The following is a 13,877-nucleotide window of genomic DNA, read 5'->3' as shown; positions in this document are numbered from 1 at the left end:
CAACTGCATCAAAAACAAGTGACACCTTAAAACATGATATTCCTAACACTGCTTAATCAATTCCCACAGCTAGGACCCCCAGGCTGTACACTTCATTTAAACAGTGTCAAATGTGATTAAGCCTCTCCAGAAGTCCTCATAGTCAATTACTCTTCAAGCCACAAATATTCAGAGCGTTCTGTGCTTCACAGACTGCAAATCAATACACTCCTGTAAGCAAGGATACAACCACGATAGCTGCAGGGATTCTATATACAGATGTCTCCTTGCATTTTTCTATGTTCACTGTACCATCTTATTTTACAAAGTGTACTTTTACAGTCATGTATTTTCTTTGTTTCCTCCAGAGAAAGAGGAGGTGACAAGTATCAAATAAAGAAAAGAAGAAATTGCTGTGCAAAGAGCTGAAAATTTTTGGTGTGTTCAATACACAGCTAGGGAAAAATAAAGTGCTTCTCTCTATTCCTTCATACAGAAGTAGTTACAAAATATTTTATTTACTGCAGTCACAGCTGAACTGAGCATGTACCACAGAAAAGGTCTGGCTTGCTTTGAAGAGGGGTATTTTGGGATAAGATAGACCTTCTAAAAAGGGAACCGATAGATGCCCATCTGCTCCTCAGAAGTACAGCAGGACTCAAAACATTGATCCATTCCAAGCCTTTACACCTGCAGTACTGTTTTTCAAGTTCAGCTGTGCCTGACCTTTCTCTAGCAATAACAGGTCCTGTTCCCTGCAGAGGTTCTCACTTGTGCTGACTTGAGCACAAGCTTGAGTACAGACACTAGCGACCAAACCCTTTACACAAGTTAACAGCTGCTTGTCCAGCAGTACTGTAATCCACTTCAACCCTTTGAAAATTTTAATCCATTTTTAATCAGAATCTTTTTAAAGACACTTAAATTCTCTACTATCTCACTGCTACGTGTTCTATTCTCACATGTGGTGCTGTTCACTACATGAGACTTAAGCAGTGCTTAAATGCTGCATAGGACATCCATAAAAAAAAACCCTCCAGGGACAGGGCCCTAGCCACCTCCCTGCACAGCCCATTCCAGGGCTTCGCCGCTCTCATGGGGAAGAACTTCCTCCTCACCTGCAGCCTCAATCTCCCCACTGGCAGCCCGACCAGGAGCCGCTGCACCACTCGCTCCTTGCCTTTCCCAGGGGGCAGGGCTTTGGGGAGATTTAGTTGTTTATTTGAGGCTTCCCTTCGGGTACTTCTCAGGATCTCAGGTAGTGATAGGACTAGGGGGAATGGAATGAAGCTGGAGGTGGGGAGATTCAGGCTGGACATGAGGAGGAGGTTCTTCACCATGAGAGTGGTGAGACCCTGGAATGGGTTGTCCAGGGAGGTGGTCGAGGCCCCGTCCCCGGGGGTGTTTAAGAGCAGGCTGGATGAGGCTCTGGCCAGCCTGATCTAGTGTGGGGTGTCCCTGCCCATGGCAGGGGGGTTGGAACTACATGATCCTTGTGGTCCCTTCCAACCCTGAATGAAACTATGAATATCTGTAGTTATTTTAGCAAAAGCTTTTAACTCTTCAGACCTCTTAACTGTGAAGTGTCTGCCCTTGTCTTGTGAATACAAAATTTGTAGATCTAAGAGGCTGATAATAAAAGCTCACCAGACAAAGCTGAAAGAATACAGCCTGTTTATTAATGTGTGGGAAGTTTGCCTGCACTCTGAAATCAAACTATTAGTTATCACTAAATTCTTCCTCTGAGTGGATTTAAAACTTAAGAAAACAAATGTTACATTTCTGTTCTTCAGCCTTTCAATAGGATTTTTAACTACTTGAAAACAACCCAGAGTATGTTACTAACACATTTTTATAATATAAACAAGGAATACTGAGAATGTTTTGGGTTGTTTCCCACAGAATCACAGAATGTCGGGTTGGAAGAGATCTCCAAAGATCATCCAGTCCAACCCTGCTTGCCAGAGCAGGATCACCTATACCAAATTACACAGGAACACATACAGGTGAGTTTTGAGTATCTCCAGAGAGGGAGACTCCACAACCCCCCCAGGCAGCCTGTTCCAGTGTTCTATCACCCTCACAGTGAAAAACTTTTCTTCATGTTTCCATTGAGCTCCCTATGCCTCAATTTCCACCCACTGCCCCTTGTCCTGTCACTGGGCATCACTGAGCAGAGCCTAAATCCATCCTCTTGGCACTCATCCTTGAAACAGTTATAAACATTAATGAGGTCACCCCTTAGTCTCCTCCTCTCCAAGCTAAAGAGCCCAAGCTCACTCAGTCTCTCCTTGTAAGGAAGATGTTCCACTCCATTTTTGCAGCTCTGCGCTGGACTCTTTCAAGCGGCTCCCTGAGGCCCTTCTTGAAATGAGGGGCTGAGAACTGGACTTGATATTCCAGATGCAGCCTCACCAGGGCAGGGTAGAGGGGGAGGAGAGGATTTTTCTTCTTTGTATCCTATATCCAACACAAAACTTGTCTTACCTGAATAAAATATTCAAAGAGTGGTTTGTATTTCTTGCCTTTAAGAGCAATGCCAGGAAACCTGAGGAGAAGGATTTACACAAACATAAATTAACAACTTTGCCGGTAGGAATGCTATGTTATTTTCTTTTTCTCCCATCCCAAAAAGACTTTGACTTCATAGAGTGAAGAAAAAAAAAAAAAAAAAAAAAATGTACTTTCTCAATAGTTTCCTTCCCATTTCTACACTTCTTGAGCAACTGGGTCTTGGACAAAAACTGTAACATGTCTTAATGACATGGGGGTGGTAAGGCACTGGAATGTGTTGTCCAGAGAAGCAGTAGATGTCCCATTCCTGGGAACTGTTCCAGGCCAGGTTGGAAGTGGCTTTGAGCAGCCTGGTCTAGTGGAAGGGATCCCTGCCCATGACAGGGAGGTTGTAACTAGATGATCATTAAGGTCCCTTCCAACCCAGACCATTCTGTGATTAATGCACCTCTTCTAACAGTCAACAGGTACACTAGTACCTGATGTTCTTCCAATCAAGCAATCAAATTTATGTAGGAATTCAGCATTAGTAACAGTCTTTCTGGTAAACTTGGGCAAGGAGCTTCTGGATAAAGTATTACTTCAATTTTACATTCATAATCACAAAGCCCTATAGCCCAGCATGTTCCACAGAACTAAATAAGCAGGGACCCAAACCACCAAAGTTACATGCATAGAAGATTGTGATACCGCTTTGAAAGCACAGACACCTCATTCCTTATTCTAAAACCAGGCATCCAAAGTCTTCACAAGTATCTCAAAGACTCAAGACAGACTGGACTGACTGAGAAACCAACTGAGCCAGACAAGAAATGCAAGACAGAGAGAGCCTGTAGATCTGTCTCTATTCAGACCCCTGAGAGCAATTGACAAAGACAGCAATTAGTTTGGGATTCACTGCTCAGAACTCTCCTCAAAGTGCTTGAACCATCCACTTCAGGAAAATGTCTAGTTAAAACACAACTTCATCTAACAGATGGGATAGCTCCCTGAATGAATGTGTCACAGCTGTAGTCCTTTCCTATACTCTTCTTGACCCACATCCTCCAAAACAATGGTCAAACCGTAAAACACTGGACTACTTCAAAGTGGGGAACTCTTCAAAGCTGCTTCATTGCACAGAAAGGATCTCAAGCAGTATTTAATGCCAAGTTTAAGAGCATGACTCTTCAGCTCTGCATACAAAATATCCACTAGGAAAAGGAAAAATTTCTATTTTTAAGCCACAGCCTCACAGATGGTTTATATAGTTTAATATTACAAATAGCCTTAGGAATGTTTGAGGTGCTTAATCGGCATCAGATGAGAGAAAATCATCCCAGTGCTCAGCCACACAGATGTGGGAATGCTCAGACACAGAACATGAAGCATCAGAACTAGCTTTAAAAAGTAAAATAAAACAAGAATGTAGTGACACTCATTTCATGCAAGCTGTGTAAGGTTTGTAGATCACGCTGTCAATTTTCTCTTTTCAGATCTGAAATACTTTTGTTGATCAAAATCCTGAACCTCAAGCTGCAAATTTACACAGTGCTGCTTTCTTGTGACCTAGGTTATAGTATTAACAGACTGATTTTAAGCCACCGTAGTAATCCTTCACTCTCACGAGATCAGAGATCTTGTTTGGATTCTCTAGAATCCCAGGAGAGACAGCAGTGGAAAAGAGCATAAAGGAATGAAGTGCTTAATAAGCAAATAGACTGAAATGTCACATAAAGGGAGGAAAATGATCATAATCATTTCATTTCTACCTCCAGATGGTACAGAATCATAGAATCAACAAGTTTGGAAAAGACCTCAGAGAGCATCAAGTTCAACCTATTACCTAAAACATAACACCTCATGAGTAATTAAACCATGCCTTCAAGTGCCACATCCAATCCATTTTTGAAACCTCCAGGGATGGGGACTCCACCACCTCCCTGGGCAGCACATCCCAATGGCCAATTACTCTTTCTGTGAAGAACTTTCTCCTCTCCTTGAGCCTACCACTGCTAAATAAAATAACAAGCCTCTCAACGTGCCAAAGTGAGGCAATATATACCAAGACCAAACCATTTGTGCAAAGCAGCTGAAAGTATTCTGATACAGATGGTAGTCATCTCATCAGTGAAACAAAGTATTCCCATTTGCTCTCACACAAAAATTTACTCATCTGCATCTGGAGGGAAAGGGAGAGAAAAGGCAGGTTTGAGGGAGGGTGGGAAAGCTGAGAGTACTCAGGAAGTTCAGATGACTTCAGATACAGGAAATTTTCATTAAGTTCATTCCTCGACCTCAGCCTGCCACCTGGTATAGAGTAAATGTCATTAATTTTCCTCTCAAGGACCTAACTGCCTGACAATTTAAATGCTACATATTTTGTCTAGAGAGCTACAGAATTTAATACCTGCATCCCCTCTGCTTAAAGAGCTCAAAATTTTTTCCACTGAACTGAGATATGCAAGTTGTCCTCAAAAACTTCCACTAACCAGACCATCATACCGAAGTGGCATCTCCTTCTGTCCATTTTCTCTTAAACATTTACACAATGTTTAAAAGCATTCAGCATTTGGACAATCTCCAGGGGGTTCTGAGACTGTTATATTAATGTCCAAGAAAACACACAGGAAGAGGAAAGACTAAGGAACCTTTATTGTTTTCCCCCACCACAACACAATAATCCAACAACACTTTTATTCAACGTGTAGCTTCATGTACAAGACCAATTTGTTCTAGTAAATGTCAATCTCCTCTACAGATTTTTGCAAGCTATACAGGCAGGGAAATCCATCTTTAGGTTAAGGCAAAATACAACTTCTAGAAACATTTAACTTCTGATCTGTAAAAATACTGAAGCTTAACAAGCGTGCGATATTTTATGTACTTGCCTGTCAAGTATTTCATACTCGCTTTCAGTTTTGTACAGTGCTACCAGCCTGGATTCCATCAAAATGTAAAGCTGTCCTGTGGCACTATCTAGAAGAAAACAAAAAGTTACACAAATCTCAGCTTAATACCCTCATTCTTATTATCAAACCTTTCCATTTAGACAAGATGGTATCATACTAGCTATAAAGCTGCCCAGAACAATCCTGATGACCGATCGTAAGTTGCCAGCTACTTCTTCCCCATACAGCCAAGTAGCGAACACTGTTCAAAAGTTAAGTTTAGACAGAAACCACAGGGTGAAATCTAGTTCACTGATTTTAGTGGGTTTTACTTTGAGGCAAAAATACTCCAGCTTGTCTATTATCATTATGCCAAAGAAAAGCAGTATATGTAACTGAAACAGAGGAAAGCAACTGGAAGATGGACAATTACTCCCTAAAATCAGTATTATTAAGTTGACATGAGGGATAACCGTTGTACTTTATGCTGCCTTTATGAGAGTTGCTATTCCAATCAATTTGACTCCTAGATTTCTTCTTCATTTTAATTTTGCTTACATTCTTAAACATTATGAAGGAATGCATTTTCTATCCCCAAAATCCTCTGACCTCTTATCTTCAATGACAAATTTTATTTGGACTGTCACTCTGCCAACTTAGTCAGGGTCACCCTCCCACCAGTGGAGAGCAGGCCAGACATTCAAACCCAAAAACTCAGCATCTCAGGCAGATGTAGGTGATTTCTACAAGTACACAACAAACTCTGTGAGATGACCACAATTATGGTAAAACCTAGGATATCCAAAACATATTTAGTTCTCTCTTCAAAGAAAGAGAACACATGGAGTTCACTGTAAAGGCCTCTGAAACTTACCTTATTTCGCACACAATAGATTCACATGGTCATGTTGGAACTAGAAATTATACCTTTGGCATTTTTTAACTCCAGATTAATGCCACCAGTAGCTTGAATATCTCCCTGTTTTGTGTGGGGTTTTTGTTTTGTTGGTTTAGGGTTTTTCCCCCCTAAATGTATACTGAAAAGTCAGAAAAGGTGAACAGCTGAAAGACAAGTCAGGCTGAGACTAGCATATGGAGTCTGTTATAGGTTAAGAGTACAGTTCAGTTACTCCAACTTAACTGTCACATAGTACTAATCTGCTCAGGAGTCTGAGCCCAAGAAAGAAGGGAAGAAAAAAAGCTGGGGAGACCCAGTCACACATCCTCACATCTCAAATCAGTGTGATTTCAAGACAGTCCTCATGATGTAAAATAAAAAGAGCACAGCAGGTGGAAATCATCAGCCACTTAAGAGGTAAATCACATCTTTCAAAATACTAATCCAACCCCAGCAAAGTGCTATGTATTCAGCATAAAACAGTCTATCATGAAAAACCCAAGTACATATTCACAGGGCCCAGAGAAAGAAGTGTTCATTCAGTTAACACTTGCCTCTCAATTTCACATATTGCAACTCGGGATTAACACAAAGGGCCAGATTACTAGGCAAGGTCCAAGGAGTCGTGGTCCAAGCAACAAGAGAAACACTTGCATCTTCATCCAGTGGAAAGCTCACAATCACTGATGGATCTTGAACATCCTTCAAGACAAGATAAATTCAAAGAGGGGGCAAAAAAAGTTTTACTGCATGTATTAGTGAGAAGATACAAATCCCAGAAGTAGTAACTACTACTAGCATCCAATAAAACCGATCTTGCAGTCTGCTTAGCTCATCACCATGGTGGCAGGATTTGAACAGGTAGCACAAGAAAGTTTGAGGAGAACAGCAATAACAATGTTCCTCCATCACACCAGTGCAAACTGTCAGTCCAACAAAGCCACAGGATTAAAAGTTTGGATTAGCAGTGAGATTTTAGGAATCAGCTGTCAAAAGGAGGAGTTGAGTGACAGCTTCCTCAGGTACCTCTTATAATCTCATTTTAAAAGTTCATAATCAATCTCAGCTGTCAAGAAAACCAGCAGTTTCTCAAAGACTTTTCCCACCTTTTCCTCTAGAGTCAGGGACACGGAACAATAGCCATTACTTAAGATTCAATCTTATAAGAAGCTGCTGTTAGCAAGGTAAAAAAAAAAAAGAAACAGCTTTGGGATACCTAATAAATAAGAGTATGTCAATACTTTAGAAAAATATGTCACTGAAGGGGACCTCTGTCAGCTGTTCAATAAAACTCACCTTTAATAGTCAAAAGAAAGCCCCCACCCCAATAGGTTTTTCTCTCAGACAAGTATACCATTATTCATTTCACATATTTCAGTAGACTGAAAATGCAAGTCTAACCTTGCAAATGTGAAATTTCCACTATTAATTTTACATGCCTAATGAAAATGGGTGCCATGCAGACAGCCCCTCAACCCCAACAGGTTCTGTCCCCTCATCATGCCTAGTGCAAGGCCCTCTGCTTTCCATTCAGCACTGGGGAACAGTTAACAGCGTCATGGGACAGGCAGCTATTTCTGTCTGAGCTGAGGGCTGCTCCAGAGGGAATTTTCTGTGAACATCTGGTGCAGTCAACAGTAAAACATAAATATTGCATAACTCTGGAACTGCACTCAATACCAAGCAAAGCTGCAGCTATCCCTACAGCTCTGCCTCTGCCAGTCCTTAAAGACCACCACCAGCTAGTCAGTTTGTTTTCTGAAGCACCAAGTTGATCAGGTAGATAAAAACAACTAGTGAGCCATAAAAAAATAACATTGAGCCTGATAAGTAGTGGCATTGGATAATGTTTTGTCTCATCACAGATTATGCCTGCTTTCATCTGAAGACAATGTTTCTTCAGTTCAATGTAACACAAGCTGCTGACATAGGTTACTTGAGCGTGCATTAGTCACCTCAGTTCCTAAACATACTTGTGTCCTGTTTCTCATGATTTGTGTCCTAATGCTCACAGGATGGATGAACAGAAGCCACAGCCTGCTCCTTGCAGCCAGAAAGAACAGCTGCCTTACAACCAGGAACAACTGCTCTTGCCAAGCAGAAATCTTGTCAGCTTACAGACCCTTAAGATCTCAGTCTCCAAAATACCACCCCTAGCAGACAAAAAAAGATAATTTTTGCATGAAGTGGCAAAGTAGAACACCCACCACACACACACACTCTACTAATTCTAGAGTAAGAAGTAGCATCCAAATATATCATTAAGACTCAAGAGACAAGAGCTTTGCTCTATAGATAAGGGGCATACACATACACAGAAATAAAAGCCTCTCCAAAACAGGCTTGGTTCTGAAGAAAGCTCATTAGTCTGAGGCTGTATGACATGTCAGTTCATAAGTATGAGCAGACTTATTATTTCAGTTGCCAATCACAAATATTGAGCTATCTTTACAGGTTTCACTTCCTGTAAATCACAAAACCTCTGTTCTTCAGTATGGTCAAAAAATCCCTCAGCAATACTGAGTGCTCCGGGCTCTGCAGACTACGTTGCACTCCAAATCTGTTTAAACACTTGTTTTAAAACCCACTATTTTTGGCAAGCACAGTGGACTTTTTTAGGCAAGATGTAAAAAAGACCAGATGTACAGTTTGTGCTAGCTCTCTGCTGTAACAACTTTGGCAAAAGATTTATGATGTAAGGGTATGGCAGCCTGGGCAGGCATTGGAAAGGATACAAAACCTCTGTCACAAACACCCAGCTTGGAAAACTGGGACACAAATTCTGCCTTCACATATGAGAACATAAGTTTGAGGCAAATGAGAAGCTGCACCTACTGTATCTAGAGATTTGGGTTTAAATGAACACCTTACAATATACAGTATACCACGCATTCTATTAGGTAAAACATGGCCTGGGATTTACCAGCCTAACTTGATGATTCTTAGAAGAGATGTTCCCCTACTACTCTACACCTCAGTCTTTGACAATCCTTATTAGTCCCCTCACATAGGATTTCAACTCTACCCAAATACTTTCTCTGTTCAGACCTGCACAGACAGGAGTTCTCCTTTAAGTATTTACCATAAAAATCCAACATAGTGCAATACTCATCTTGAGAGCTCAGATAGGAAGTGAGAATAGTTTACCAGGATAAAATGTACTTTACATACCTCCAAGTAAAAAGTAAGCAAGTAGAAAAGGAAAGAAGGCTGAGATCAACTGATTAAAATAAATTACTGATCCAGCAAACTATATTAAAATCCAACCCCTTCAGCTGTATTTGTTTATACTTTCACTTCGAGTGCAATAATATGCTTATGAGCCACCAAGCTGAAAATACTGAAGTTTTCCAAGTCAAAGCTCAAGACACCAGAGAAATCTGATGGCAACATAAAATACACACATATACTGACTTACCTTGTAATTCTGATGGGACTCAAAGTTGGACAGTGGAGTGTTACACGCAGTTGAAAAAGGCATGACCTTAACACCTCTATACACCAGCCCTTTGTCATACAGCTGCTTGAAAACCCACCTGGGAGCAAACAAAGAATACAGAGTAGTACATGGCATTTCTGATTTAGTGAATCAACTGCAAAATGGGGTTTTGCTTTAGCTGGAGTGCTGTTGTGAATGACACATCTTTTAAACAATCAACCATCAACTTCAGACAACATCCGCAAGTCAGAAGAAAGAAAAGTTGACAGCAATTGTATTTGTGGTTATTCTCAACTAGAGCTCAGTCTAACAGCTTGGGTTTCCATGCCCTGACTACACAGCACATGGTATGCATATGAAACACAAATCTGTATTGCTGTTAATAATTCTCCAATGTTTTGAATCCAAAGATGACCAGAAATATGAACTATTAACAAACAAGGCTGGAATCAGCCATAATTTAGAGAGAAGATGTGTAGTGACACAACTGCTCACTTGAGAACATGATCTTAAGGACCTACTACAGCAGCCAATGCTACAGAAGAGAGATAGATACAGGTTAAATATATCTACAAACCACCCAAGCAAATCCTGAGAATCTGAAGAGCATTTTGCACAAGACAACGTGATTGACCATGCAAGCTTAGTTTTATGGCCCTACAATTTACATCAATGGTCTCCTTTATTAGCTGATCTCACTCTGGACTCAGTTCCTGTCCAAGATCAGTCTCACATTAAGCTGTACATCTGTTTATGCAATCTTCAGCAGAGCCTGCCACATACTTGGATTCTTAAGTCTTCTTGAAATAATCAAACCAGCCCATTACAGTATGACAAACTGAGTCAGTGGTCAAGATGAGAAACTGGAAGAGAAATACACTTCACATTGCAACTCATCAAGTGTGCATGTGATGGACAGAACTCTACATTTGTCTGTATCTTAATACTGCAGGGTTTACTAAAGGTTCACCAATATTTATCATCAGAACTCACTGACCTGCACATTTAGTGGGACCACAGATTTTAAGGTTGGATACCTTAAAAGTAAATGCAAGAGAGGGCAATCCTTAAATAAGGATAAGGAGAAGAGGCTGAGGAGAGGCTGAGGGAGCTGGGGCTGCTTAGCCTGGAGGAGACTCAGGGGTGACCTTATTGCTCTCTACAACTACCTGAAGGGGGGCTGTAGACAGGCAGAGGTTGGTCTCTTCTCCCAGGCAGCGAGCACCAGAACAAGAGGACACAGTCTCAGGCTGTGCCAGGGGAGGTTCAGGCTGGATTTCAGAAGGAAGTTTTACACAGAGAGAGTGATTGCCCATTGGAATGGGCTGCCCGGGGAGGTGGTGGAGTCACCATCGCTGGAGGTGTTCAGGAGGAGACTTGATAGGGTGCTTGGTGCCATGGCTTAGTTGATTAGGTGGTGTTGGATGATAGGTTGGACACAACGATCTTGAAGGTCTCTTCCAACCTGGTTTATTCTATTCTAATCATGACAGACTGATTTCACATTCCACATCCAAAATGTTACATACTCCTTACTTGCAAAATTCCTTTACTCAAACTGTGTTTTCAAGCCACCCTGATGACTTCTCTGGGTCCCTTTCCAGACAAATAGCTTGTTGTTAACCCCATCCTGGCAAGCAACACTTTTTCTGCAGGCTTATGAACTCAGACCTGTATTTAAGTCAACGTCTCACCTTCTATGCTTGCAATTATAATTTTCAACATTAAATGCAAGTAGATTATTGCACTGATTTCAGACTCCAGCCTAAATCAATAATAGTAAAAGATATGCACGGTCCTGCTGTCATATGGGATTTTAATCAGAATAATTATTAGCCTGCAGAATAGACAGTTGGAGAAGATACAGACTGTCATGTGGAGAGGATGTGCAGTCCGCTGATTCATCCATGGGACTCCAGCAAAACTCAAAAGTTTCCTATGAATGGTCACTAACAGGAAAAAGATTAAATAATCTGAACTCTAAAATGGGTAGAGCCTAAGAGACTCCCAGCAGCAGCAAGTTCACAGATTGAGATTGTACTGGGTTGAACAGGTCTTTCCAAGGTCATCTTGTTCAACCTCCCCGAAGTTAGCAAGGACACCTCCAACTAGATCAGGCTGGCCAGGGCTGCGCTGAATCTGATCTTGAACATCTCCAAGTACAGGGCCTCAACTTTATGTCTGGACAACCTGTTCCAGTTATTTCACCACTCTCACAGTAAAGAGCTACCTCCTGATGTCCAACCCAAATCTACCCTGCTCCAGTTTCAAACGATTAACCCTTCTCCTATCACTACAATCCCTTCTAAACATTTCTTCCCCAAGCTCTGCCACGCAAGAGCCAAACCCAGAAGTCTTTCACCCCTAAAGTGCTCTATCTTACACACAACTCAAAATTAACCTTCTACAATGTAATAAACATCACCCACAGGCAAGTCGTGGCTGCCTGACCCCTAACTAAAATTTGAAACATAGGAGTGCATCTGGTTTACAGCAGAGACTGTATCAACTTAAGCCTGCCTAAATATAAACCGGTCTTTTCTAAACAATGATTTGTGAATGTAGTTTCATCAGCTTTCAGCACACACATTTGAGCTGGATAACTGCAGAATTTTTTGTGCAAGTTAAAAAAATATCTAAATGGATGCTTACCACCTCAGAGTATAATTAATGCAAGCTGTGACAAGTGACAGCATTTATATTGAAGGTGTTCTACTTGCCTTTCAAAAACAGTTAACTGAAATATCTATAGAAGAAGGGGAAAAAAAAGCCCCGTTTTATTTCTAGTTTCTAAAGAACACTGCCTACTGCCAGCATGGACGACGACTACGAGAAACACTGCATATTTAATTCAGCTGCAGAGAGAACAGCAAAGTCAGGAACTGCTCAAAAAAGGCGAACGCTAGATGGAGCTGCCAGGCTACAAAGCCAAGCCAGCACCTCCCTCTTGTGGCACGTCTGCCCTATTACAAACGAGCGCTCCCAGGCATCCACTGCAGAACAAAACGGGCTTTTGCACAAGCACAGAACAGGAGGGGTTGGAAGTGACCTCTAGAGATCAGCCAGTCCAACCCCCCTGCTAATGCAGGGCCACCCACAGCAGCGTGCCCAGGGTCATAACGTCCAGGCGGGTTTGGAATCTCTGCAGAGGTGGTGACTCCACAACCTCTCCAGGCAGCCTGCTCCAGGGCTCCAGCACCCTCACAGCCAAGTCCTCCCTTACGTTCAGACAGAACCTCCTGGATTCCAGTTTGTGTCCACTGCCCCTTGCCCTGTCTCTAGATACCCCTGAAAATCCTGGTCCCATCCTCTTACCCCCAACCTTTATCTGTTGCTGTCCATTGAGAAGATGCCTCTCAGGCTGCTCTTCTCCAGGCTCAACAGCCCCAGGTCTCTCGAGCTTTTCCTCCACACAGAGATGCTCCAGACCCCTCAGCATTTTTGTGGCCCCCACTGGGCTCTCTCCAGTAGTTTCCTGTCTCTTTTGAACTGGGGAGCCCAGAACTGGATCCAGTACTCCGGCTGTGTTCTCACTATGGCAGGGTGAAAAGGGAGGACTACATCATTTCTAGCCACATGATTCTTCAGAGCTCTCACTACAGTTTGTAGCTTACCATAATCTCTACTCTGAAACAACCATTCAAACATAAAAACTAAAGCTATAACTGAGTCAAGACTGCAGCTTGATGCAGTAACCCTCAGTATCACTACAAAAAGCTGCTCTGTCATCCTGAAAATTGCCTACTTGATTTCCCTAACAGGGAACACATTTTATGTGACTGGTTTATTCTATTCTATCACAAGTGCACAGAAGACTCCCAAAGAGCTTCTTGCTAGCAGCACTGCTCACCTAAAATAAAGCAACTGCTGAAGATGAATCTGATTCTAATGCTAAGTCATTGACAGGGGGATATGATATTTTGCTTAAAAATGCAAGACAAAGTATTTTAAACAATAACCTATCAAAATGTGCTTACATCTGCCAAAGGTTGACAACTTGCAAGAAAGAGGCCCTTGGTTTGTAGGCCAAAACTGGAATGGCAATCCTTTCTGAAAAATAAGCTAACAAAACCACAGAGTTCCCTTCTACTGACAAACAGAAAATGTTCACTCACAGAAGTTAGAAACCAAACCCTGTTCCTCCAGGTCTGCCACATCTGTCCCCAAACAAATAAAT

General features: G+C 41.8%; 1 protein-coding gene across 1 annotated transcript in view; it reads right to left on the bottom strand.

The window, feature by feature from the left end:
- The window catches only part of IARS1 (isoleucyl-tRNA synthetase 1), a 116,430-nt gene that overhangs the window by 86,186 nt on the left and 16,367 nt on the right, over positions 1-13,877 (bottom strand). The window contains exons 7-10 of the mRNA XM_068158049.1: positions 9,680-9,797; positions 6,816-6,963; positions 5,364-5,451; positions 2,467-2,527 (exon numbers count right to left, since the gene is read on the bottom strand). Of these exons, the coding sequence (XP_068014150.1) occupies positions 2,467-2,527; positions 5,364-5,451; positions 6,816-6,963; positions 9,680-9,797 (415 nt within the window). The remainder of the gene's footprint in view (positions 1-2,466; positions 2,528-5,363; positions 5,452-6,815; positions 6,964-9,679; positions 9,798-13,877) is intronic.

Source organism: Melanerpes formicivorus, unplaced genomic scaffold, assembly GCF_026170545.1.
Source record: "Melanerpes formicivorus ecotype bairdi unplaced genomic scaffold, bMelFor1.0.p_v2 SCAF_38, whole genome shotgun sequence".
Lineage (NCBI taxonomy): Eukaryota > Metazoa > Chordata > Aves > Piciformes > Picidae > Melanerpes > Melanerpes formicivorus.
This window is presented reverse-complemented; position numbering and strand designations above follow the sequence as displayed.